This window comes from Hemicordylus capensis, chromosome 3, assembly GCF_027244095.1.
Source record: "Hemicordylus capensis ecotype Gifberg chromosome 3, rHemCap1.1.pri, whole genome shotgun sequence".
Taxonomy (NCBI): Eukaryota; Metazoa; Chordata; class Lepidosauria; order Squamata; family Cordylidae; genus Hemicordylus; species Hemicordylus capensis.
The window spans coordinates 320,436,637-320,460,332 of NC_069659.1; the positions used below are offsets into that span (position 1 = coordinate 320,436,637).

Consider the following 23,696-nt stretch of genomic DNA (forward strand, 5'->3'; position numbering starts at 1 on the left):
TGTCTATATCTTGTGTTTCCTTTTAGACTGTGAGCCCTTTGGGCACAGGGATCCACCTCACTTGTTTGTTATTTCTCTGTGTAAACCGCCCTGAGCCATTTTTGGAAGGGTGGTATAGAAATCGAATGAATGAATGAATATTTCTCAGTACGTTCCTTGGTCTCCTGTTGCAGGCTAGAGTGCCTCCTGCAAGTATTCCTGTGGCAATATTGGCAAGGGATGGTGGGTGGGCTGCAAATGCACAAAGAGCAACGGAGGAATATCCTGGAACGACGAGGTGTGAGGGGAAAGAAGCCGCACTGCCATCAATATAATTCTTAGGCCAGAAAAGGCAAGAACAGGGTTGAAAATGGATTAAAGAGAAGCATAGCTTTTATTGATTTACACATATCCCACTGGCACCTCTGGTTAAAATGGTGTTGCAGGTTTTTGAAACAAAACCTACACAACCTGTTTACCAGAGGCAAGAGTAGGATTGCATACTCCACAAGCAACATTCCCTCTCTAGGGCCAACAGCAGTGGTTGGCATTGTTGGGCAACTGCTGAGGGCCCAGGGACCTCATAAGAGACCACTGCGGGTCTCTGTGCCTGTAGCCTTCATGCTGGTGGTAGCAGCATGACTCTCTTGGGACCCATCCAGGTAGGAAGGGGCCCAGAGAGCAGTTTGCCAAGAACACCCAGAAACCTGGAATTGATCTTGGCCTCTTTGAAACTGCCTTTTACACTGGGGGGAGGAGGGGGGCGGAATGTCATTTGTCTCCAGCTTTACTGTGCAAAGTGCTTTACATCTTTTATCTCCCTGGTCATCACATCATCAGTGAAAAGGTGGGATCTTAATATTCTCATTTTGAGACCAGGAATTAAGTCTGAGAAATAGCAATTTGCTTAAATTCTCCCAAGAAGCCTACTGCTGGACAGGGATTACACCTGTTAAAATCATACCCAATACCCTCTTAATAGTGTTCTGTGGATTCACACACAAGTCCTGAAATCATGGTAATGCTCAAAATGGGGGGGAAAAGTTGGTGTTTGGGGGATCAATTTACCATTTTCAGGAGGAATCCTTTGCCTTTTGAACTTCGGAGCTGGAAAGAAAGCAAAATAAATATGACACCTGGCCTAACGATGAACATTCATTTTTTCTCCTCAAGGAGAAGAGGCGTAGGTGGGGTGTGTCCTGCAAGAAGAGAACAGAAGGGGAGCACAATTCTCCAAGAACACCAGTCTGACCTGGCAATTCCATGAAATTCCATGACAAAAGCAAAGTTAACATGAGTCAAAACACCAGTGCAGACAACTCTTGCTTCAGTTTAGTTGCCATTGGCTATGGCTTGGATCCAAAGATGCCATTGCATTGATGGAAAGACTCTTCCACTCATGGAACGGCTATTTCCAACTCAGCAAATGAATGTTGTGTGATAAGTGGCCCCAAAATCCAGAAGAATTCCTTTGTGCATGTAACTGGGAAGTTCGTTCAAAACCCTTTTATGGCCCACTGGAGTTATATGCTATCACCTGTATCTTCCTTATTCACATGTTCCTTGCATTGTAACTCAACTCCTGATACATCATGGCCCTACAATGCAAGTAGTCTTCTGCTAACATTCATGCAACAATTCATGGAACAGCACTGAGTCATTTTCTCTTTCCACTCATGGGCTGATGTCCTGACTTATGCAACATGGATGCAGTAGTAAGACTCTCACACTGTAGAGAGATTCCGCACTGCTGCAGCACCCATGCATACATTAGGGCAACCAAATTTGGATGACCTGCTCTGCCTCCAGAAGTGCCTTGTGTCACAGCGCATACTTAATTTGTGGAATTCTCTGCCATGGGATGTGGTGATGACCACAGCTTGAATGGCTTTAAAAGGGATTTAGATGAATGGAGGACAGGTCTGTCAATGACTGTTTTTTGATGGCTATAAGCTACCACCAGGCTCAGAGACAGGATGCCTCTATATACCAGGAAGCAACAGCATAAGAGGGGTCATGCTTCCCATCTCTTGCTGTGGGCCACTGTTTGAAACAGCGGCTGGACTAGATAGGTTTCTGGCCTGATCCAGCAGAGCTGTTCTTATCCAAAAATATGTCCCTGAGAGCTGTGCAGTCCTCAGGGACATATTTTCATGTGGTACAGGGAACTTCCAGAGGCAAAGCAGATCACTGAAATTCACCCTGCTCCCCACTACAGGCCCAATGCTCTGCAGCTAGGAAAGCTCTTCACAGCATGGACACATCTTGGTGGGTCCACACTGCATTAGTCAGGATATCAGCCATTGTTTTTTGGATCCAATCATATCTATAGCAAGAATATTTCCATAACCAAACACTGAAATTTAGTTTCATTGAAGGAGTTCAAACATATAAATGAAGCTACAGTGATAGCTGCAAATGGGACAAGCTGCTTTTAAAAATGTGTAAGAAATTCTCAATGCTTCTTATGTGAGGATAGAAGGGAAATGTAGCCAGGCATAGTGAGCTCAAAAGGCATTTGAAACTTACCACTTCATAAAGACAGTTCTGTGTACTGTCATAAGGGTGTGATAGACAATTCTTTCTGTGTTCCCACAGAGTGCTTGATATTCCTCCAAAAATAAAACTTATGATACATATTTTAGAAGTGTCTAGAGGCACAATTTAGAAGGTTAAAGTAAAACACTTCCAGTCATAACTTTTGCTTCTAAACTCTTATCATTTTATTGCACAGGGATAGGACCAAGGTAAACACTACTATAGCTTTTTAAAAAAATCTTCTCCTTCTGCAAAACTGCAACACACACAGAAACAGAGACACACCAAGTATTCCAAATCTCTAACTATTATGCGAGCCTGTTCACACAAGCAGTCCCACCCAGGCGAGGGCAACCCAGCCTGGGTTGGGCTCACGTGGACCACTGGGATTGCTCCTGATCCTGGCTGCTGCTGCAAGTCCAAATTCTAACCCCAGCCCTTAACCGGGGTTAGAGGGAGTGAGCACGCCCTCAACCCGATTCGGCATCACGTATGTGCTCATGCTGCATGGAGCCCGAGCACACACTGAGGTTGTAGACACACAACCATGAGAGGGATAAGGAGGGTGGGCGGGGGAGAAGACAGGGACGAACCTCACTTCCCCTCAGACGATCAATGATCTCTTTGGTGCGCCATTGCATGCCCACACAAGCCATGCTGCTCTGAACAGTCCAGATCACTGGAGGCAGGGGAAACAAGTCCCATGCAAGCAGTGCAGTGTCTTGGGAGATTCCACAGTGAGTCGGGCACTCTAGGTGACTGACTGTGTGTGTGCTCAGACTGTAGGCAGCCTGAGCACGCACACGGCCACATACCTGGGGTAAAGGGTGTGCTTGCGCCCTTTAACCCAGGTTAAAAACTCAGGCTTGCAGGGCAGGCAGTGCCAGGATCAGCCCACGCCCGGCCCTTCACACAGGCAGCCAAACCCAGGTAGGACTGCCCAAGTCTAAGTTTGGCTCGGCTGCTTGTGTGAACAGCCTCACAATGTTGGGCTTGTACAGTGCATTTTGGGATTCCTGGAGACTGGGACAGCATGCCAAAATGGAGATCGTCTATCAGTGGGAGGGATCCCTGCCTTCCCCTCAACTACTCCCCCTGCCCCCTCATGGTTGTGTGTACAACCTTTGCATCTTCTCTAAATGTGACTCTAAATGCATAATTCTGCTACAATTAAGGACTCTTTCCTGTGCTCCTGTTTATGTTGTTAATGTCACAATAAACCTATTACTTACCCTTTTTCTTGAAGATCTGGTCATAAATCCAGCTTCTATCTGTCTGCATTGCAACAGATATTCCTTTCTGAAGTGCATCAGCAGCAACGGTATCCAATGCCTCTCTTTCAGTAGACACAACACGGCATATGTAAACAAGCTGAATAATTAGTTTAGGTCTCAAAACAAACTCAGAGCTCCTCTGTTATTTCTGATGCCAAGAGTTAAGCTTCTAAGAAGTGAAAAATCTAATGAGCGAAAGAACTTTATCAGTAGACTCAAAGTAGGATGATAAATTATTCTTGGATCCTGTGTGACAATTCTACTTCTATCCTGGCAGTACGCACATAACCCTTATTTTGGAAATTATGCTTGTCCTGGAGAAAATAACTGATAAATATACAACCTTAAAGGAGTCATGAAGAGGAGGAAAAATATACCCCAAGTAAAATAACACATAACTCAGTTTGAGTGTGAAACTATAAAGACAGAAGGGTTTTTCATGAGGAAGCCAACCTGACTCTCTTTCAGGATCCAAAGCATGCAATGTAAGCCCTATTCAGGCATTATGTTGTACCTGGGTCCAAGTGTCTGTGCACACATATATGTTTTTGTGTACATACATTGTGTATTAGTGTTGAACATCATGTGTGAATAGGGCTATAGTCACACACCAATCTATTTTTTGTGCCCATAAGTTTTCCCTTCTGTGGCTAATAACCAGCTCAGGGTGTGTTTGGATCAGGGCCATGGCACAGGGGGAAACGGTTCACCCCGCACCTACACGTGCTGTGTCCCTTATCCCCCACTGAGTACCTTTTGAGAAAGAAAACACAGAGCTTGCATGCCACATCTCATTTGGACTTAAAGCTAAAGTATAAAAGAGAACAAAAAGTAAGTACTCTCTTCTTGCTTTCATAATCATAACCTAGAAGAAAAGCAGATTTCAGAAGTGACACCTCTGGAAATGTGTATATTGTTACTCAATGGCAACATGAGCAAATTTTCTTTGGGGAAGCAAAATATTTCAAAATATTTTGGGGAAATATTTTCTTTGGGGAAGCAAAATATTTCAATGCTCACCTGCTTAACTTGTATATGGTAGAAGAACTTTCTCTCCTGACGCCTCCCAATATGCTAGGATAGCCTTTGGTTCCTGCTGAACACACACAAAAAACCAGTTGCACATACCAGTGGGTGTTGACTATCTCCAATTGTCTGCTGACGGAGGATAAATAGGATGGATAAGAATTCTTGGCAGCGGCATCTCAGTCTGGGGCTAATGAAAGGATTGCTCTGATATTTCTCATATATCCAAGCCAAAATCTTCTATCCCTTGGCAAAGCAATGGGTATGGAAAAACTTGACAAAACAGTGATGCATTTGCTGGTAACCTCCAGGACTGACTACTGCAATGCACTTTACATAAAGCTGCCTATGAATGTAATTTGGAGACTTCAGCTAGTTCAAGTGCCTGCGATGCAGGTCCGTTTATCAATGTTGCCAAGTTGTGTGGCTTGTGCAGGATTGCAACACTTAGTACATAGGAACATAGGAAGCTGCCTTATACTGAGTCAGACCATTGTTCTCTGTAGCTCAGAATTGTCCACACTGACTGGCAGTGGCTCTCCCAAGATTTCAGGCAGGAGTCTCTCTCCGCCCTACCTAGAGATGCCAGGACCTGATCCCGGGACCTTCTGCATACAGAGCAGATACTCGCCACTGACTTAGGACCCCATCCCACTGAGAGTATTGTGAGAGGCCCTCCTGCTGTTCCCAGGCTTTCCCAGCAATGCCCATGAAAAGGGCCCAGAGGCACTACCTCTCAATAAGGTGCTGCGTTGTTGCCAGTGCTCTCCTGCTCCAGGGCTGGGATTCCACTGAAGTCTCCCAAGCCTTCTGCAGCTTCTTCACTCTCCTTCCCTCTTTCTCCCAAGCTCACTGCAGTCAATGCACCAAATCCACAGCAAAACTCCAAGTTCACTTGACAGGTAGATGCCCTGGGTGTCTGCCCGTCTCGCCCGTCCCTGTGCCAGTGTGAGGAGGAGCCTCATTATCCCTGCTAACTGGGCAAAGAGGCACCTTTTACCGTGGTGATTCTCTTTATTTAGCAGGGGGAGAGTAACTGGCCCTATTCACCCCCAGCACTAGGGATCTGTGAACTGGTTCGGATCCAAAACGGTTCCGGTTCGGAGGTTCGGATCCAAACCGAACCGGGGGTGGTTCGTTTCGAACCGGTTCGGACTGGTTCGGATTGGTTCAGAAACCTGAAAATTGGTAGGCTGGTAGCTGGCACCCAGGGGTACCTGTCACCCAAACCCCAAAGCAATCGAACACTTGTATGATTTTTTAAATGAATTTTTGAAAATTATTTTTATTTTTTTCTCATAGGATATAATGGGACTCGAACCAGGCCATTATTCCTTATTGTGAAGCACCCATGGGTGCCAACAACCATGCAAACCCTGAAGCAACCAGACACCCCTATGATTTTTTATGGATATTTGAAATATTTTAAATTATTTTTCTCATTGAGTATAATGGGACCCGAACCAGTCCATATCCCCTATTGTGGAGCACCTAGGGGCACAAAGGTGGGGTGGGTGGTATACAGACAGGGGTGCCTACCACCCAAAAAATCTGAAGACAATTGGACACTCCTCTGATTATTGGTGAATTGTTAAAGTATTTTTGAATTCCCCATAGAGAATAATTAGGATTGCAGCAAATGTATAGCTTCACGTCGGTGGGAAAGGGGTGTCGTAGAGTGCAGTGTGGTGGGTGGTAGTTCCTAGGGTGGGCAAGGAAGCTATCAGAATTATTTGAAAGGAATTGGGCAAAGGGGTGATTTTTAAGTGATTTTTGAAGTTTACGCGTCTTTAAGGTTTTCCCCCATTAGGTATAATGAAGGGTGTATCGCTTCACATCAGGGGGAAAGGGGTGGCCTAGAGCGGTGTGGGGTTTGTGGTAGTGCCGAGTAGGGGCAGGGAAGCTACCTGAACTTTTCCAAAGGATATGGGCAGAGGGCTGATTTTTGGTTAATTGTTGAAGTTTACGCATCTTTAAGGTTTTTCCTCATAATAAGTTATAATGCAGCTTTCAGCAACCCCATAAGTACATGGGGGGGTGCTGGGGTGGCCCAGAGCGAGTGGTGGTGTAGTGCACATAGGGTGCCAACCACCCCCATGGGTTTCTAACCCATGGGGTACAGGGTTCTCTTGTTTCTGAGGTATTGAGTGTGGATTCTATGATAGCATATTAGAGTGGATTCATGGTGTCTCATTGAAAATCTCATTTGCTATCATAGAATCCACACTCAATACCTCAGAAACAAGAGAACCCTGTACCCTTATGGGTTAGAAACCCATGGGGGTGGTTGGCACCACTCGCTCTAGGCCACCCCAGCACCCCCCATGTGCACTTATGGGGCTGCTGAAAGCTCCATTATAACTTATTATGAGGAAAAACCTTAAAGACGCATAAACTTCAACAATTAACCAAAAATCAGCCCTCTGCCCAAATCCTTTGAAAAAATTCAGGTAGCTTCCCTGCCCCTACCCGGCACTACCACCAACCCCACACCACTCTAGGCCACCCCTTTCCCACCGACGTGAAGCGATACACCCTTCATTATACCTAATGGGGGAAAACCTTAAAGACGCGTAAACTTCAAAAATCACTTAAAAATCATCCCTCTGCCCAAATCCTTTCAAATAATTCTGATAGCTTCCTTGCCCCTACCTGGCACTACCACCAACACCACACTGCTCTAGGCCACCCCTTTCCCCCCAACGTGAAGTTATACATTTGCTGACACCTCCATGCTTCTTTATGGAGAAAAACCTTAAAAGACGCGCAAACTTCAAAAATCACTCAAAAATCACCCCTTTGCCCAATTCCTTTCAAACAATTCTGATAGCTTCCTTGCCCACCCTAGGAACTACCATCCACTACACTGCACTCTACGACACCCCTTTCCCCCCGACATGAAGCTATACATTTGCTGCAATCCTAATTATTCTCTATGAGGAATTCAAAAATACTTTAACAATTCACCAATAATCAGAGGAGTGTCCAATTGCCTTGAGATTTTTTGGGTGGTAGGCACCCCTGTCTGTCTACCACCAACCCCACTTTTGTGCCCCTAGGTGTTCCACAATAGGGGATATGGACTGGTTCGGGTCCCATTATACTCAAGGAGAAAAATAATTAAAAATATTTCAAATATTCATAAAAAATCATAGGGGTGTCTGGTTGCTTCAGGGTTTGCATGGTTGTTGGCACCCATGGGTGCTCCACAATAAGGAATAATGGCCTGGTTCGAGTCCCATTATATCCTATGAGAAAAAAATAAAAATAATTTTCAAAAATTGATAAAAAATCGTACGAGTGTCTGATTGCTTTGGGGTTTGGGTGACAGGTACCCCTGGGTGCCAGCTACCATCCTACAAATTTTCAGGTGTCCGAACCAGTCCTAACCGGTCTGAACCGGTCCGGATCCGAACCGAACCAGGGGGTGGTTCGGACAAAACCAAAACCGAACCACCCCCTCCTGGTTTGGACCCGGTTCGGATCCGAACTGAACCGGGCAAACCGGTTTTGTGCACATCCCTACCCAGCACAGTACTTCCAGTGACTGTTGCTGGTGTGTGTCTTATGTTTCTTTTTAGAATGTGAGCCCTTTGGGGACAGGGAGCCATCTTATTTGTAATTTCTCTTTGTAAACCGCCCTGAGCCATTTTTGGAAGGGCGGTATAGAAATCGAATTATTATTATTATTATTATTATTATTATTATTATTATTATTATTATTATTATTAGCATCATCATCATCATCATCATCATCATCATCATCTCCTCGGTGGTCCAGCATTTTTCACATTACATACATGGGAAGAGAGCTAGTCTTGTGGTACCAAGCATGAATTGTCCCATTGCTAAGCAGGGTTCACCCAGACTACATATGAGCATGTAAGATATTCCCTGTCAGGGATAGGGCCATAGCTCAGGGCAAGAGCATCTGAATGCTTTCATGCAGGAGCTCCCACGTTCCCTCCCTGGCATCTCCAAGACAGGGCTGAGAGAGACTCCTGCCTGCCACCGTGTAGAAGCTGCTGCCAGTCCGTGTAGACAGTACTGAGCTAGATGGACCAATGGTCCGACTCAGTATAAGGCAGCTTCTTATGTTCCTATGTACTCTGATGGCACAAGATGGAGTGAACATATAAATATATTAAAAGTTAATTGAAATTATTTTTAAATTGTTTAATTGTTCTCATTCCATAAAATTGCTTTTAATTGTTTTTATTTATTTTGTTAACATCTGTTGTATTTTAAATTATGCTCACCGTCTAGGGATATACACATATCAGGCAATATATAGATATCCTTACCCATAAAAGCCTTGGGCGTGCGTCCGTGCCGCCCGTGTCTTTTTCGCCCGTTCTGGGCATGCGCGGAGATGGGCGGCCATGTTGGACCCGGCCGCCGGTGGGCGACTGGCCCCGATGGCGGCGGCCGCCGCCACGGGAGACCAGAAGGAGCAGAAGCGGCGGGCGGAGAGTGCGGCCGAGGCGGCGGCCGAGCCGCGGCCTCGGCCAAAGGAGTGCGGGCCAAGGAGGCGGTGGCCGTGGCGGGGCGACTGGCTCTGATGGCGGCGGCCGCCGCCACAAGAAACGGCGGGCGGAGAGAGCGCCCGAGGCGGCGGCGGAGGTGTCGGCCCAAGGAGTGCGCCCGAGGCGGGTGAGGCGGCAGCGGGAACCGCCCCCCCACTAGAGCCCGTTATTACAACGGGCTTACACATACTAGTGATAAATAAATAGCTAGATAGAATTTCCTTGCACTGAATCAGACCATTGGTCCATTAAAGACAGTACTGTCAACAGCCAGGGCTGCTCCACTTGGGCCCTCCTGCAGATGTTGACCTACAACCCCCATAATCCCTGGCTATCGGCCACTGTGGCTAAGGATTATGGGAGTTGTAGTCCAAAAACAGCGGGGGGGGGCAGAGTTGAGCAGGCCTGGTTCTACACAGATTAGCAGCAGCTCTCTAGGGTTTCAGAGGTTCTCTCCAGCTGTATCTGGAGAGACCAAGAACGGAACCTGGGCCTCCTCTGAATGAAAAGCATGTCCTCTAACCACTGAGCTATAGAACTTTTGCCTATCGGGTGCTGCTGCACATCCCATAAGAACCCAGCCTCTGGCCTTGCCAAATCCCCTTAATGTGCCTTCCAGAGCCTTCAAGGCACTCTCTAAGCTGTACACCCTGCGTCCTTCTGCTCCCTACCAGATTTGCCTTTGCTGCTCTCAGACATTCAGTGGCGCTCTCCAGGCCAAGCTGCATTAGGAACTCCCCACGACCCCGCAAAAGTTGGGCCTTAAATTGGGTGGCTAAGTTCGTTCACATTTATCAACAGGGTTTATGGTGTATGGATTTGGCAGCTGGAGGCTTCCCTCTCTTTATTTCCTAGCCCAACCAAACTTCAATCTGCTCCTCCAGGCTCAGACATGTAGCTTTTCAGCCTCCATGCTGGCCATTTAATAAACTTCATATTTATGCAAGGGATGATGCTTTTCTCAAGAACATGGGTGCCCTTTTGCTTCCTCGTTACTTGCTCTTTATCTGTAAATAAACACACATTTCTTCACCCAGGCTTTTAATTAATGTTGTTTTAATGATTTTAATGCTCTTTTAAAATATTATTTTAAAATTTTTTAAATTGTTGTAATGTGTGTGTTCCCCCCACATTTTTGTCTTAACGAATGTTTTACTTTGTTTTTATTCTGTTGTAAACCACCCAGAGACGTAAGTTTTGGGCGGTATAAAAATGTTTTAATAAATAAATAAATCTAGGCACTGGCCTTCTTAATCTGCTGTACCTGCAACGGAGGGAATTGGAACACAATACCTGTCCTTGGTGATGGTGCTGTGGTGGCTTCTGGAGAGGGTGGCTCAGTCACTTCTTCAGGAGGGGCAATCTCTTCTTCTGGCTCTGGACTGCCTTTTGCCTCCTCCTCCTGAATCTCTTTATAGGAAGACCTAAGCAGTCGGGGACAGTATAGGACTTCTTAAGGGCAATGGGGGAAAACTGAATGACCTTAAGAGGTTATGGGAGCCAGCATAGTGTAGTGGTTAGAGTGTTGGACTAGGACCGGGTAGACCTGAGTTCAAATCCCCATTCAGCCACGAAACACACTGAGTGACTCTGGCCCAGTCAAGTATCTCTCAACTTAACCAACCTCACAAGGTTGTTGTGAGGATAAAAATAACCATGTACACTGCTCTGAGCTCCTTGGAGGAAGAGCGGGATATAAGTGTAAAAATAAAATAAATAAATAAAGTTCCAACCCTTCCAGACAGAACCGGTCGCCTTCCTGCACATGCACACTCCTTGAATGTATGCTGTTGTGTTTATTATTCCAATGTATATGTTGCAGTTCCACACCATACTCTCAAGGGGGCTCACAGAACAATGTGCACTACAAAATGCAATACAAGGAATCACAACAGAATCAAAAAGCTGACACTGCAGGACTAAAGCAGCTGTGGCAAGAACCCAGACCCCTCCCAGCCACCCCTCTGCATTGCTGAGCCCCATAAAACACAAACGAGAGGCATGGATCTGGGCTCTCGCTAAGGGCTTCCTTAAGGAAAAGGCTGTTTTATCCAAAGCACGACAATTGCATCAGTAATTCCTACTGTTGGCTCCCGAGGAACTCCAATTCTGACCACAGCGTGGTCTAGAAAATAAAAAACATGTTTTTCAGTGCAGAAGGGATAGTACTGTCATTCCACTCAGTGACCACCGGAGGCAGAGCAAGTAATAACAGGTTTAAACCCAAGCAAGATATCTTGTTACATATTAGGGAAAATACAAGTATAGGAGCCTTTTCCCAAGACAGTGGTTCCCAACTGGGTTCCTTTAGACGTTGCTGAACTACAACTCCCATCAACCCCAGCTACAATGTATTATGGTTGAGGGATGCTGGGAGTTGTAGTTCAGCAACATCTGCAGGAACGCAGGTTGGGAACTACTGTTCTAAGAAGTTTAGCAGACATCCCTGTGAGATCCAAAGGTCTAGCTGTGGCAATCTCTACACTCTTGGGATCTGTTTCAAGGGTGTGGAAGTTGCCACAGCCAGATTTGTGGATCTTGTGGGGATGCACAGAGGCTGAGATTTAAAACTTTAATCTCTTGTGGCATATTTTAGGCCAGGGTTCTCAACCCTAGGTGCTCAGATGTCATGGGACTAGAGCTCCCATCATCCCAGCCAGTGGCCAGGGATAGCAATAGCACTAGCAATAGCACTTACATTTATATACCGCTTTATAGCCAGAGCTCTCTAAGCGGTTTACAATGATTTAACATATTGCCCCCAACATTCTGGGTACATATTGCCCCCAACATTCTGGGTACTGGGTACAGGGATGATGAGAGTTGTAGTCCAACTACATCTGGGGCATTTTGAGTGATGGAGTGAGATAAGAAGATGGCAAAAAACAATGCCAGAGCCAACCTGGCATTATTATATTAGCCTGAATTTTGTATGAACCTCTCTAAAGAGACCACTGATTATAATTAGGAAAAGCACAAGGATGGGGATTTTTTGTTACCTATCTGAAGATCTGGAAGTTCTGCTTTGAACTCTTCCTGGAGGAAGTTCGGAACCTGTTCACACAAACACCATCAACACTCAGGCATGATGACATGGCACTACATAATCAAGCAAACACAAAGCTTCCATCCTGAAGTCTCTTAGGATATATTTTTTTAAGGACATCTATTACAGGGAATCACACTAAACCCCCACTTTTCTCATGCTGCAATTTAATATATAACCAAGGGTGAAATAATAATAATGATAACAACAACAACAGCAAGCCTTCAACTCATTGCTTCACACATGGATACTAAAATGTTTAGAAACTAGTGTCAGCAAAAACATTCAGATATTTATTTTAAAAAGCAATGAGCATGTGGAGTACACAGTTAACAATCAATGGTGAGACACTTGAACAGGTTAGCATCATAAGAGGCATTTTCCAAGGGGAATCACTATCCCCTCTGTTGTTTGTAATCGCCATGACCCCACTTTCACAAATACTAAACAAAACAGGCCTCGGATACCAAACATCTAAAACATCAAGTCAAATCAACCATCTGCTGTACATGGGCGATCTGAAGTTGTATGAAAGTCCCAGTCAGAAACTGAATCACTGCTAAACACTATCCATATATTCAGTAGCGATATAGCAATGGAGTTTGGACTAGACAAGTGTGCTGCATTAATAATGAACAGAGGGAAAATAACAAAAACAGAAGGAACAGAACTGCCCAATGGAAGCAAGATCAAGAACCTGGAAGAGAAAGAACATTACAAATACTTGGGCATTCTCCAGGCTAATAACAACGCACAAACTGAAATTAAAAGAAAAATGGGAAGTGAATACATCAGGAGAGTTAGAAAAATCCTAAAATCCAAACTCAATGGTGGGAACACCATACAAGCCATAAACACCTGGGCTATACCTGTTATCAGATACACTGCAGGAATAATAGATTGGACCCAGGCAGAGCTAGAGATGCTAGATCGTAAGACCAGGAAAATAATAACCATCAATCATGCTCTGCACCCCCACAGTGATGTAGATAGGCTATACCTCCCTCGCAGCTCAGGTGGAAGAGGAATGCTGCAAGTCCAACAAACAGTAGAGGAGGAGAAAAGAGGCCTTGAAGAATATATCAAGGACAGTGAAGAAGATGTATGGTCAATAATGATAAACTATTAAACACCAATGAAACAAAGCAGGCCTACAAGAAAGAACAAGTCAAGAACCAAGCAGAAAAATGGAAAAATAAGGCACTGCATGGTCAATATTTGCACAATATAAGTGGAAAATCAGACATCACCAAGACCTGGCAATGGCTTAATTATGGCAACTTGAAGAAAGAAACAGAGGGTTTAATACTGGCTGCACAAGAACAGGCACTAAGAACAAATGCAATAAGAGCAAAAGTAGAAAAGTCAACAACAAACAGCAAGTGCCGCCTTTGTAAAGAAGCAGATGAAACAGTGGACCACCTAATCAGCTGTTGTAAGAAGATCGCACACACTGACTACAAAGAAAGGCATGACAAGGTAGCAGGGATGGTACACTGGAACATCTGCAAAAAATACAAGCTACCTGTAGCCAAAAATTGGTGTGACCATAACATTGAAAAAGTGGTAGAAAATGAAGATGCAAAAATATTATGAGACTTCCAACTACAAACAGCCAAACATCTGCCACACAATACACCAGATATAACTGTAGTCAAGAAGAAAGAAAAACAAGTTAAAATAATAGACATAGCAATACCAGGGGATAGCAGAATAGAAGAAAAAGAAATAGAAAAAATCACCAAATACAAAGATCTACAAATTGAAATTGAAAGGCTGTGGCAGAGGAAGACCAGAATAATCCCAGTGGTATTTGGCGCCCTAGGTGCAATTCCAAAAGAACTTGAAGAGCACCTCAACACCATAGGGGCCACAGAAGTCACCATCAGCCAATTACAAAAAGCAACTTTACTGGGAACAGCCTATATTCTGCAAAAATATCTATAATAACAGCAACAACATTGATAATAAAATTCAGTCATCCCAGGTCCTTGGGAAGGATTTGATGTTTGGATAAAACAAACCAGTCAATAACACCTGTCTGACTGTGTAAACAAGAAATAATAATAATAATAATTTACTGCTTCTTAGTTTCTGCAAAACACCCCACTTCTAAAGTTCTGCCTAATCATTATTTTGATCAGGGCTTGCACTAATATCCACAGGCAGCCCAAGCCTATGCATATTTACTTAGAGCTCAGCCTCATAATGTTCAGTTAGACCTTCTTCCAAGTAAGAGTTCAGAGTGCAATTAAACACGATTTATCTCAGTTGGGACAGGGCCAAAGTCTTGTTACTGGAGATTTCAACTGTAAAGAGACATAACATTAGCAAGAACACTATTTCAGTAACAAATATGGGAAAAGGTATATTCACAGGAGCAAATACACAGGAGACTTCTCTCGTCCCTGCAAGACTCCACAATGTTGTTGTGTGTTATCTATGGATGTACTAGGAAAGAGAAAAGTGTTTCCAGGGATGCAGAACTGTCAAAATAATCCTACCAAGATGTCAGTTAGCTTGGATGCATGTGCATTTCTTTTAAGTATAGCAATCTCTATTTGCATAACATCTTTCTCCTCCTCTGCTCCCAAGATTAATTGTTTTTGTACAAGGAAAATATACTAAGATCACTTCTTCACACCCCAGTATATCCTTTCCCATACCAGTGACTCACATATGATGAGCCATACTGGCTTCTTTTGGAAGGATCCTACTGTGATTAGCAGTTAGCTTCAACCTCCTAAGCTGATTCTCACACCCCTTTCTTCCTGAGCACCTTACACTATACAATATCACTGGAGTGAGTCATATTATGCCTCTGTGGATGCTGCATGAGGATATTAGGTTGCAGGCCCTTCAGAGACAGTCTCTTCACAGATATGACTTGGAGGAAATGGCTGTAAACTGTCTCAAGCCCATGGAATGTGTCTGTGAAGGGGATTACTGATAGAATGGATCTCAAGTGCATCTCTCTCCTTTTAGCTGCAGATGAACAGTCAAAAGGGAAAGGGATTGCTTGCTAATCAACACTTCCAATATGACTGGGGCCCAAAAGAACACCATGAAGCCAGGGATTCTGTTTTGAGAGATGCCACACCATCCTGTAAACATACCAATGCGGATTCAGATTTGCAGCCCACAGGGGATCTGCAATGCACAATGCAAATTTGCTTTTTTGTTTTGTTTTTTGATGGGGGGGCGGCGGCGATTGAGAACTACTAGTTCTTCCAAGTAAGAGTGCAGAAGATCGCTGCCATAGGATTACACTAGATCTAGATAGCGGCCTAGGGCAGCATTTTTAATGTAGTACCTGATGGGAGACTTTTCCAGAGTTGCCAAATTTGCATTGTTCTATTAAACAAAGTAGAGAGACGATCCACTCTGAGGGCGTTTATACAGCCATGGTGTTCACGGGGTGTGGGGGAGAGAATAGACTCTACTGGGTAGCTACAGCCAGAAGCCCCTTGTCACAAGTCTTTGGACCATGCAAGGAGGGTCACAACCAAGAGTTTGCAATGGAACTAATTATGCCTGATCTGAAATACTGCAGAGAAAGCTTGCAAAAAACTGATTTTTAGCTTCTGCTGTGCAAAGAGCTAATTTGTTCTTGCAGCTACTGGATTGGAATTGCTGTGGGGCTGGCACTGCCTGTGTGCTTGCTTCTGCACCTCTGTGACACTTTCTCAACCTTTGGATCTATAAAGTGATCACTACAACGGGTCCCATACGTCTCCAGAGTGCTCTCTCTTCTCCAAGAGAAACTGTGTGAAGTCTCCCACCGTTCAGGTAAGGGGAAGTGCAAAATAGCGTGGTGGGGGGTACAGGCCGTGTTTTGGTTTTTTGGCTGTTTCGGAAAAATGGGAGGGGGCAATAGCCAAAGAACCTGATGATTTAGGGCAGGGCTGCACAACTTTGGACCTCCTGCTGGTGGACTACAACTCCCATAATGCCCAGCCACAGTGGCCAATAGTCAAGGATGACGGGAGTTTTAGTCCAACAACAGCTGAAAGGTCAAAGTTGTGCAGTCCTATCTAGGGAATTCAAGGCAAACAAGCAAAAGTTCCAGGCAGCAAGAGGGGTAGAGAATGAGGTTGCTGGAGCCTTTGTAGGGAACATAGTTGGATGATGAGTAGCAACAGGAGGAATTCATGCAAAACATAACTGGTATATGGAAATGGATGTGTTGGTTTGGTGATCACCCTGTTATAAGCCTCCAAATCCTGTTTTTCTTCTATGGCATTCTCCAAATATATGCCTTTCTTATTCTGGTCTTCGAAGCCACCTAATGGCGCAGCGGGAAATGACTTGCCTAGCAAGCATGAGGTTTTGCAGGTTCGAATCCCCGCTGGTATGTTCCCCAGACTATGGGAAACACCTATATCGGGCAGCAGCGATATAGGAAGATGCTGAGAGGCATCATCATCTCATACTGTGCAGGAAACAGCAATGATAAAGCCCTCCTGTATTCTACCAAAGAAAAACCACAGGGCTCTGTGGTTACCAGGAGTCAACACCGACCCAATGGCACACTTTATTTTTTTCCTGCTCTTCAAAAATAATAGTCATACAGTACCAGTGCCTGTGTCTGGCTTCTCTGTGGCCTCCTCCAATTGCATCTCTTTACCGGTGCCTGTGTCTGGCTCCTCCACTTCCATCTCTCCCTCCTTTTTGTTGCCACCATACTCTGGATTTGCCTTACCATCTTCAGGTGCCCTGTGTTTGAAATGAATGATACTTAACTTACTGAAAGGATAGTACCTTCACAGCACTAAAGTCCAATGTTTGTAGGGAGAGGAGAGCTGGTCTTGTGGTAGCAAGCATGACTTGTCGCCATAGCTAAGCAGGGTCTGCCCTGGTTGCATGTGAATGGGAGACTAGAAGTGTGAGCACTGTAAGATATTCCCCTCAGGGGATGGAGCCGCTCTGGGAAGAGCATCTAGGTTCTAAATTCCCTCCCTGACAGCATCTCCAAGCTAGGGCTGAGAGAGATTCCTGCCTGCAACCTTGGAGAAGCCACTGCCAGTCTGTGAAGACAATACTGAGCTAGATAGACCAATGGTCTGACTCAGTATATGGCAGCTTCCTATGTTTCCGATGTTCCCGATGTTCCTGTGTAAAAGATGACCTTTATCTGGGGGGCATTTCATAGACTTCTCACACAGAAAGACATTGGTATCGCTGGCTCTTTAGTGCCACAGATAAAACAAACAGGAGACTGGTGGGAAAATTCTCATTGGTGAAGGAGTGAAATTGGTATCCAAGGAAGCATGAGGCCAATTGCCCCACCCCAGTGGCTTTAAAATTGCAAGGAGAAATCAACCCTAGCATTCTAAAAGATGGTTGAAGAAAACTGAACTCAGAGAACATGCACCTGACAGTTGTTATGATTAAGAATAGTGATATATCACTTTTCAATAAAATGTTCACAGAGCAGTGAACACAGCAAAATGGTTTTTGTTTTGTTTTGTTTTTTAAGGAGGACAAGAATGAGATGATGGTTCCCCACCCCAAAGAGGTTAACAAGTAACAAAGAAACACAAGGGGGGTCCCAGCAACAGCAGGGGAAGAGCAACAATAAATAAATATTGTTTAAAAAATTTTAAATGGTTGCAATGTTTTAAACTTTTTGTTTTTGTTTTTAACTAATGTTTTACTTTTTCTGTTCTTATTTTGTTGTAAACCACCCAGAGACGTAAGTTTTGGGTGGTATAAAAATATGTTAAATGAATGAATGAATGAATGAATGAATGAATGAATAACCTGTCCCTATTCAATCCACATTCATTGGAGAATTCCCAGACACAATCAACAGAACAAGATGACGGGACATACACATTTTAAAACTCTGGCTTTTTGTCTGGGATTGGAAAGAGTACCCAACGGTGGGATCTGATGGCTGTTTCACACATTTCCCCCTATAACATTCCTTGCACAAGTTAGGAGCATTTCGTCCCAATAAACACAATCAAACATGCAAAATAAATAGGATGATAGCAACGCAAGAGCAGATGATAAATGAAAGAAACCTGTATTAAGTGTTTAATTGGTTTAATAGCAGTTTATAAAAAGGACTTTTGTTCAAATACAGTTGGTCTTGGAACACTTTTTATCCCCCCCCCCCCTTCTATACTTGATGTCCCCTATTGCTACCTTCAGCAGATCTTTTAATTTGTGGTCACTTAGAACAGGCTTCACTGAAGTTCAGCTTCACTCTCTGCCCATATACTTCACAGCTAAAAGCAGATGCTCACTACTACTCTTATTAACTGGAGAATATCCAGAAAGGAGAAGGGATTTACTGAGCCAACTCAGCTCAGCAATGATGCCAGAGAAAGGGTACAAATATGGGGCTTTTAAACACTGACACCCTGTAGCTACAATGTCTGGAGAGAAACACCAGAAAAACGTGTAAAATTCTTTAAAGTAGTCTTCCTGCTCAAATTCCTGTACATTTTGTATCCAGGACAACACCTTCCCTACATCCTGGATTGGTATGGACAGTCTCAGAATTGGACATCCTAGGACATCCAATTCCTAGACTAAAAGAAGCAAGTAGCAATCTGCTTGCTTCCTAAATTTACAGCTCAAGATGAGGGGAAGACAGGGGCGTTTTTTTAACCCACCATTTTTTAAAAATCAGGATAAAAGGTCTCTATTGTTGGTAGAGACCCTTTCTACCCTATCCTTTTCCCTCTTGTAGGTCCAGATGCACCCATTCAACACACTTAACCCCCACTTTTATTCCACAAGGGAAAATAATGTGGCTTTGTGACCATGTATCCATCCATACAAATCCAACCCCATTCTGATATATTTGCTTTCAGTGGTCTAAGCTTCTGCCCTAGATATGGGACTGTAGTAACTGCCTTGGTTGCTCTAGTGGATGACCTATGCCAGAAGCTAGTCAGGGGAGTGTGTCCCTGTTGACTGAGCTAGACTTCTCAGCAATGTTCAGTACCATAGACCATGGTATCCTTCTGGACCACCTCTCAAGGATAGGAATTGGAGATACTGCTTTGAAGTGGCTTTGGTCCTTTTATTTGGGGGGAGGGTCCAGAAGGTGGTGTTGGGGGACTACTGTTCAGCTCCTTGGCCATTGGCCTTAGCCTATGGGGGGACGGGGTCCCACAGGGTTCGGTTTTGTATCCCGCATGCTGTTTAACATCCACATGAAACCATTGGGAGGGGACATCTTGGAACTTGGAGTGAGTTGTCAGCAATATGCAAATGGCACTCAGCTCTATCTCTCATTGTCACCTGATCCTAAGGAGGTAGTGGATGTCTTGAGTCGGGGTGGGGGGCAGGCTGGAGCCCATGATGGGTTGAATGTGGGCTAGTAAACTGAGACTGAATCCAGACAAGACGGATATAATGTTGGTCAGTAGGAGAGCCAATCAGGATGAGGAGATTCTACTGATTCTGGATGGGGTTGCACTCCCCTTGAAAAAGCAAGTAAGCAGCTTGGGGTTATTGCTGGACCAGGCTCTGCTTTTGGAAGCTCAGGTGGAGGCGGTGGACAGGGGTGCATTTGCACAGCTTTGGCTAATGCACCAGCTACGTCCCATTCTTGAGAAGGCAGATCTGGCCACAGTTACCCATGCCTTAGTCACGTCAGAGCTGGATTACTGTAACACACTCTACGTGGGGCTGCCCTTGAAGAATATTCAGAAACTGCAGCTAGTGCAAAATGTGGCAGCTAGGATTTTATCTGGAGCTGCCCACTGGGAACACATCACACCCATATTGAAAGAGCTGCACTGGCTGCCAATTTGTTTCCGGGTCCAATTCAAGGTGCTGATTTTGACCTTTAAAGCCCTTAATGTTTGGAGCGCTGCATATCTGGCGGACCGCCTGCTCCCAAGGATTGCTGCTCACTTGAAGGGGGGCGGGCTCTGCTGTGTGTGCCAGCAATGAGGGAGGCTCAGCTACCATGCACGTGGGGACAGGGCCTTCTCAATTGTGGCCCCCAGACTCTGGAATGCTCTCCCGGTGGCCATCCACTCCTCAGTCTCCATCACAGTTTTTAGAAAGCAAGTGAAATCTTGGCTTTTTACCCAGGCTTTTATATGACTGTTTCTATTGCTGCTGCTTTGTATTTTTTAATAGTTATATTGTGCTTGTTGATGATCTTTTAATATCTATCTTAATATTTCTGGAAGGTTTTTGAAAACCTCTCTGGGCAGTCGGTTTTGCCCCTGTGGCTTAGGTGAGATCAAATCTGTCCATCATGTGCTGCTGTTTTTGTCCTTTTTATAATGATAGCCGGTGCAATCTTATTTCTCCCCTGCTAGCACGTTTTCCCGGCTGGACTGCTGAATCTTATGCCACACTCCTTCTTGCAGGTAAGCAGCTTTCTATCACCTACAATGTTGCCAAATTTTGTGCAGCTGCTGTTAAAATCCGCCAACAGCTAATTTCCAGCCCTTCTTTTTAGATGCTGCTACAAGAGGCTTCTATGTTGGTGTATTGTATTCTGTATGACAACTCTTATCTGAATGCAGTATCACCTGTTTGTATGTATAACTGATCAATTATCGTAATAAAGCTATTCATTCATTCTAGCTTAATATTTTAATTGTGTACTTTTCATAGTCTTGTGTTAACTTCTATGTGAAAGGCGGTATAGAAATTTAACAAGAAAATATGTACTGAATGGGCATAGGATTTAAAATATGTCCAGAGGAAAGTGCTGGGAAAGGGGTGGGAGGAAACAGATTATGGGTTCATCTGGGGAAGGACAGAGATGCATGGGGGAAAACCTGCCTACAAACTCAAGCCTTTTATCTCTGTTGTTCACTGAGCGCAGAGTAGTAATGAGGTTATTGTTCAATGTCAGCAAGCCTTTTAGGCTATCAAGATTAATCTCTGCATGCTACTCAATCCTGCTTTTATAAATTTAAAACAAGCATACAGCATAATCTAAAATAGGGAAAAGGTATGGTAAAGCCATTATTTAAATGAACACACTATTATTCTCCATTTAGGACTTAATACTGCTTGCTCAAACTTTGATATTATCAAAGCTGTTTTGTAAGGGAAAGAAATCGTATAGTATCATTATGCTGAGGGTTAATCGTAAATTCATACACCATCAAGTCTGCACGGTGGCTTCCATATGGCATGCTTATGCTATGCTAGCTTCCCAGCCCACTGATGGCTAGAACTTGCATTCATTATTATTTATACATCTCAGTTAAGGTACATGGCGCTTTATAAAGTAAAACATGTGATATAACGGCTCAGTCTCTATCTGTGAGGACAGATAAGTTCCAAATGTTTCAGTCGGCTATTTTGATAATAATTCAATCATTGTACAACAAAATAGAATTGTGTGAATCCATCCTGCCATTAAATATGAATTTTTATAATTGGTCTAGCGCAGGGCTGCTCAACTTCAGCCCTCCTGCAGATGTTGGTCTACAACTCCCATCATCTCTGGCTATCGGCCACTGTGGCTGGGGATTATGGGATTTGTAGTCCAATAACAAGTGCGGGGGGGAGGGCTAAAGTGAGCAGGCCTGTTCTAGTGCAATATCAGTGTTACAAGCCCAGGACTCAGATGAGAAGGAAAAGAAAATGATAGAAATATGAGGAAAAAAGGGAAGACTCTTCTATTATTGCATAAAATACAGTATGACAAGCTCCCTAGATGGCTTAAGAACTGGGAACTATGGTGGCAAGCATAAAATGTCCCTTTTGCTAAACAGGGTGTGCCCTGGTTTGCTTTTGGATGGGTGACTCCATGTGAGTGCTGTCTGCTGCAAGATATTCCCCTTAGGGCAGGGCTGCGCAACTTTGGCGCTCCAGCTGTTGTTGGACTACAACTCCCATCATCCCTGACTACTGGCCACTGTGGCTGGGGATGATGGGAACAGTAGTCCAATGGCACCCCCAGCCACACTGGCCAATAAGGGATGATGGGAGTTGTAGTCCAGCATCTGTAGGAGGGCCAGAGCTGTGCAGCCCAGCCTTGAGGGATAGGGCTGTAGCTCAGCAGCAGAGCACGTCCTTGCATGCAGAAGGCCCCAGATTCTATTCCTGGCAGCATCTCCAGGTAGGGCTGGGAGAGACTCCTGCCTGAAACCTTGGGGAGCTGCTGCCAGCCAGTGTAGACAATACCGAGCTAGACAGAACGATGGTCTGACTTGGTATAAGGCAGCTTCTAATGTTCCTGTGGAAAAGACCAAAAGTCTGCCTAGTCTAGTATCCTGCTTTCAACAGTGGCAACAACCCTGGAAATCCCGCAAGCAGAACATGCTGCAAAGCTGAAGAGATAACCATTCCCTTGTGTTTAACCTCAGCATTTGGTAATCACAGATACTAATATCCATCAATAAGCCTATACTCTATGAATTTATTTCATTCTTTTAAAAAGTCTTCCACTGGCCGCCACCACGTCTTGGCCAATTAATTCTATTCTACACATTAACGATGTGCTACGTCAAGACGTACTTCCTTTCATTTGTCTGCTGAACCAAAGGATTTCACTAATATGCATGTTTCAGCTTCTAGTGCTCTCTCTTCATACTGCATTACAACATTATTGCAATATTGGAACAAACTACAACTGTTGGGCACTGAAGGGGGGGGGGAAGCAAATAAAAACAGGCTCCTTACCTGCCTGCAGTATCAGTTGTTGGGGGTGAGTTCTCATGTCCAAACACTTTGGTCTCTGTTGAACACAAACAGGGTTAAGCAAGCTGGCTTGCAATGTGTTTCTAAAGGTATCTTAGCAAAATGTCCAACAGCTATACGTTAAAGTTCTGCAGATAAATGGCCTGGATCCAGTTAGGAATATAGGAAGCTGCTTTATACTGAGTCAGACCATTGGTCCATCTAGCTCAGTGCTGTCTACACTGGCTGGCAGTGGCTCCTCCAAGGTTCCAGGCCAAAGTCTCTCCCAGCTCCACCTGGAGATGCCAGGGATTGAACCCGGGACCTTCTGCATGCAAAGCAGATATTCTACCACTGAGTGATGCCCCATCCCTATTCGTGACAAAGACAACAAAGAAACAAATATTTATATGCCGCTTCCCAACAAAAGTTCCCAAAGCTGTTTACATAGAGAAAACAATAATAAATTAATATAAGATGGATCCTGGTCCCCAAGGGGCTCACAGTCTAAAAAGAAACACAAGGTAGATACCAGCAGCAGCCGCTGGAGGAATGCTGTGCTGGGACTGGATAGGGCCAGTTGCTCTACCCCTGCTAAATATAAGAGGGTTACCACTTTAAAAGGCTTAGCTGACAGGGGCCTAAGCAGGGGCGGCTTAACGCATAGGCAATATAGGCACTTGCCTACGG

At 44.5% G+C, this 23,696-nt stretch overlaps 1 protein-coding gene across 9 annotated transcripts in view; it reads right to left on the bottom strand.

Moving 5' to 3' along the window:
* The window catches only part of ERICH6 (glutamate rich 6), a 50,318-nt gene that overhangs the window by 24,362 nt on the left and 2,260 nt on the right, over positions 1-23,696 (bottom strand). For 2 of the 9 annotated variants that reach the window (XM_053311214.1, XM_053311217.1), the window contains exons 2-8: positions 23,010-23,064; positions 16,966-17,105; positions 12,343-12,397; positions 10,637-10,767; positions 4,812-4,887; positions 3,750-3,853; positions 1,048-1,086 (exon numbers count right to left, since the gene is read on the bottom strand). In XM_053311214.1, coding sequence (XP_053167189.1) covers positions 1,048-1,086; positions 3,750-3,853; positions 4,812-4,887; positions 10,637-10,767; positions 12,343-12,397; positions 16,966-17,105; positions 23,010-23,064 — 600 coding nt within the window. The remainder of the gene's footprint in view (positions 1-1,047; positions 1,087-3,749; positions 3,854-4,811; positions 4,888-10,636; positions 10,768-12,342; positions 12,398-16,965; positions 17,106-23,009; positions 23,065-23,696) is intronic. The other 7 variants (XM_053311219.1, XM_053311212.1, XM_053311220.1 and 4 more) reach the window with 5 other exon arrangements.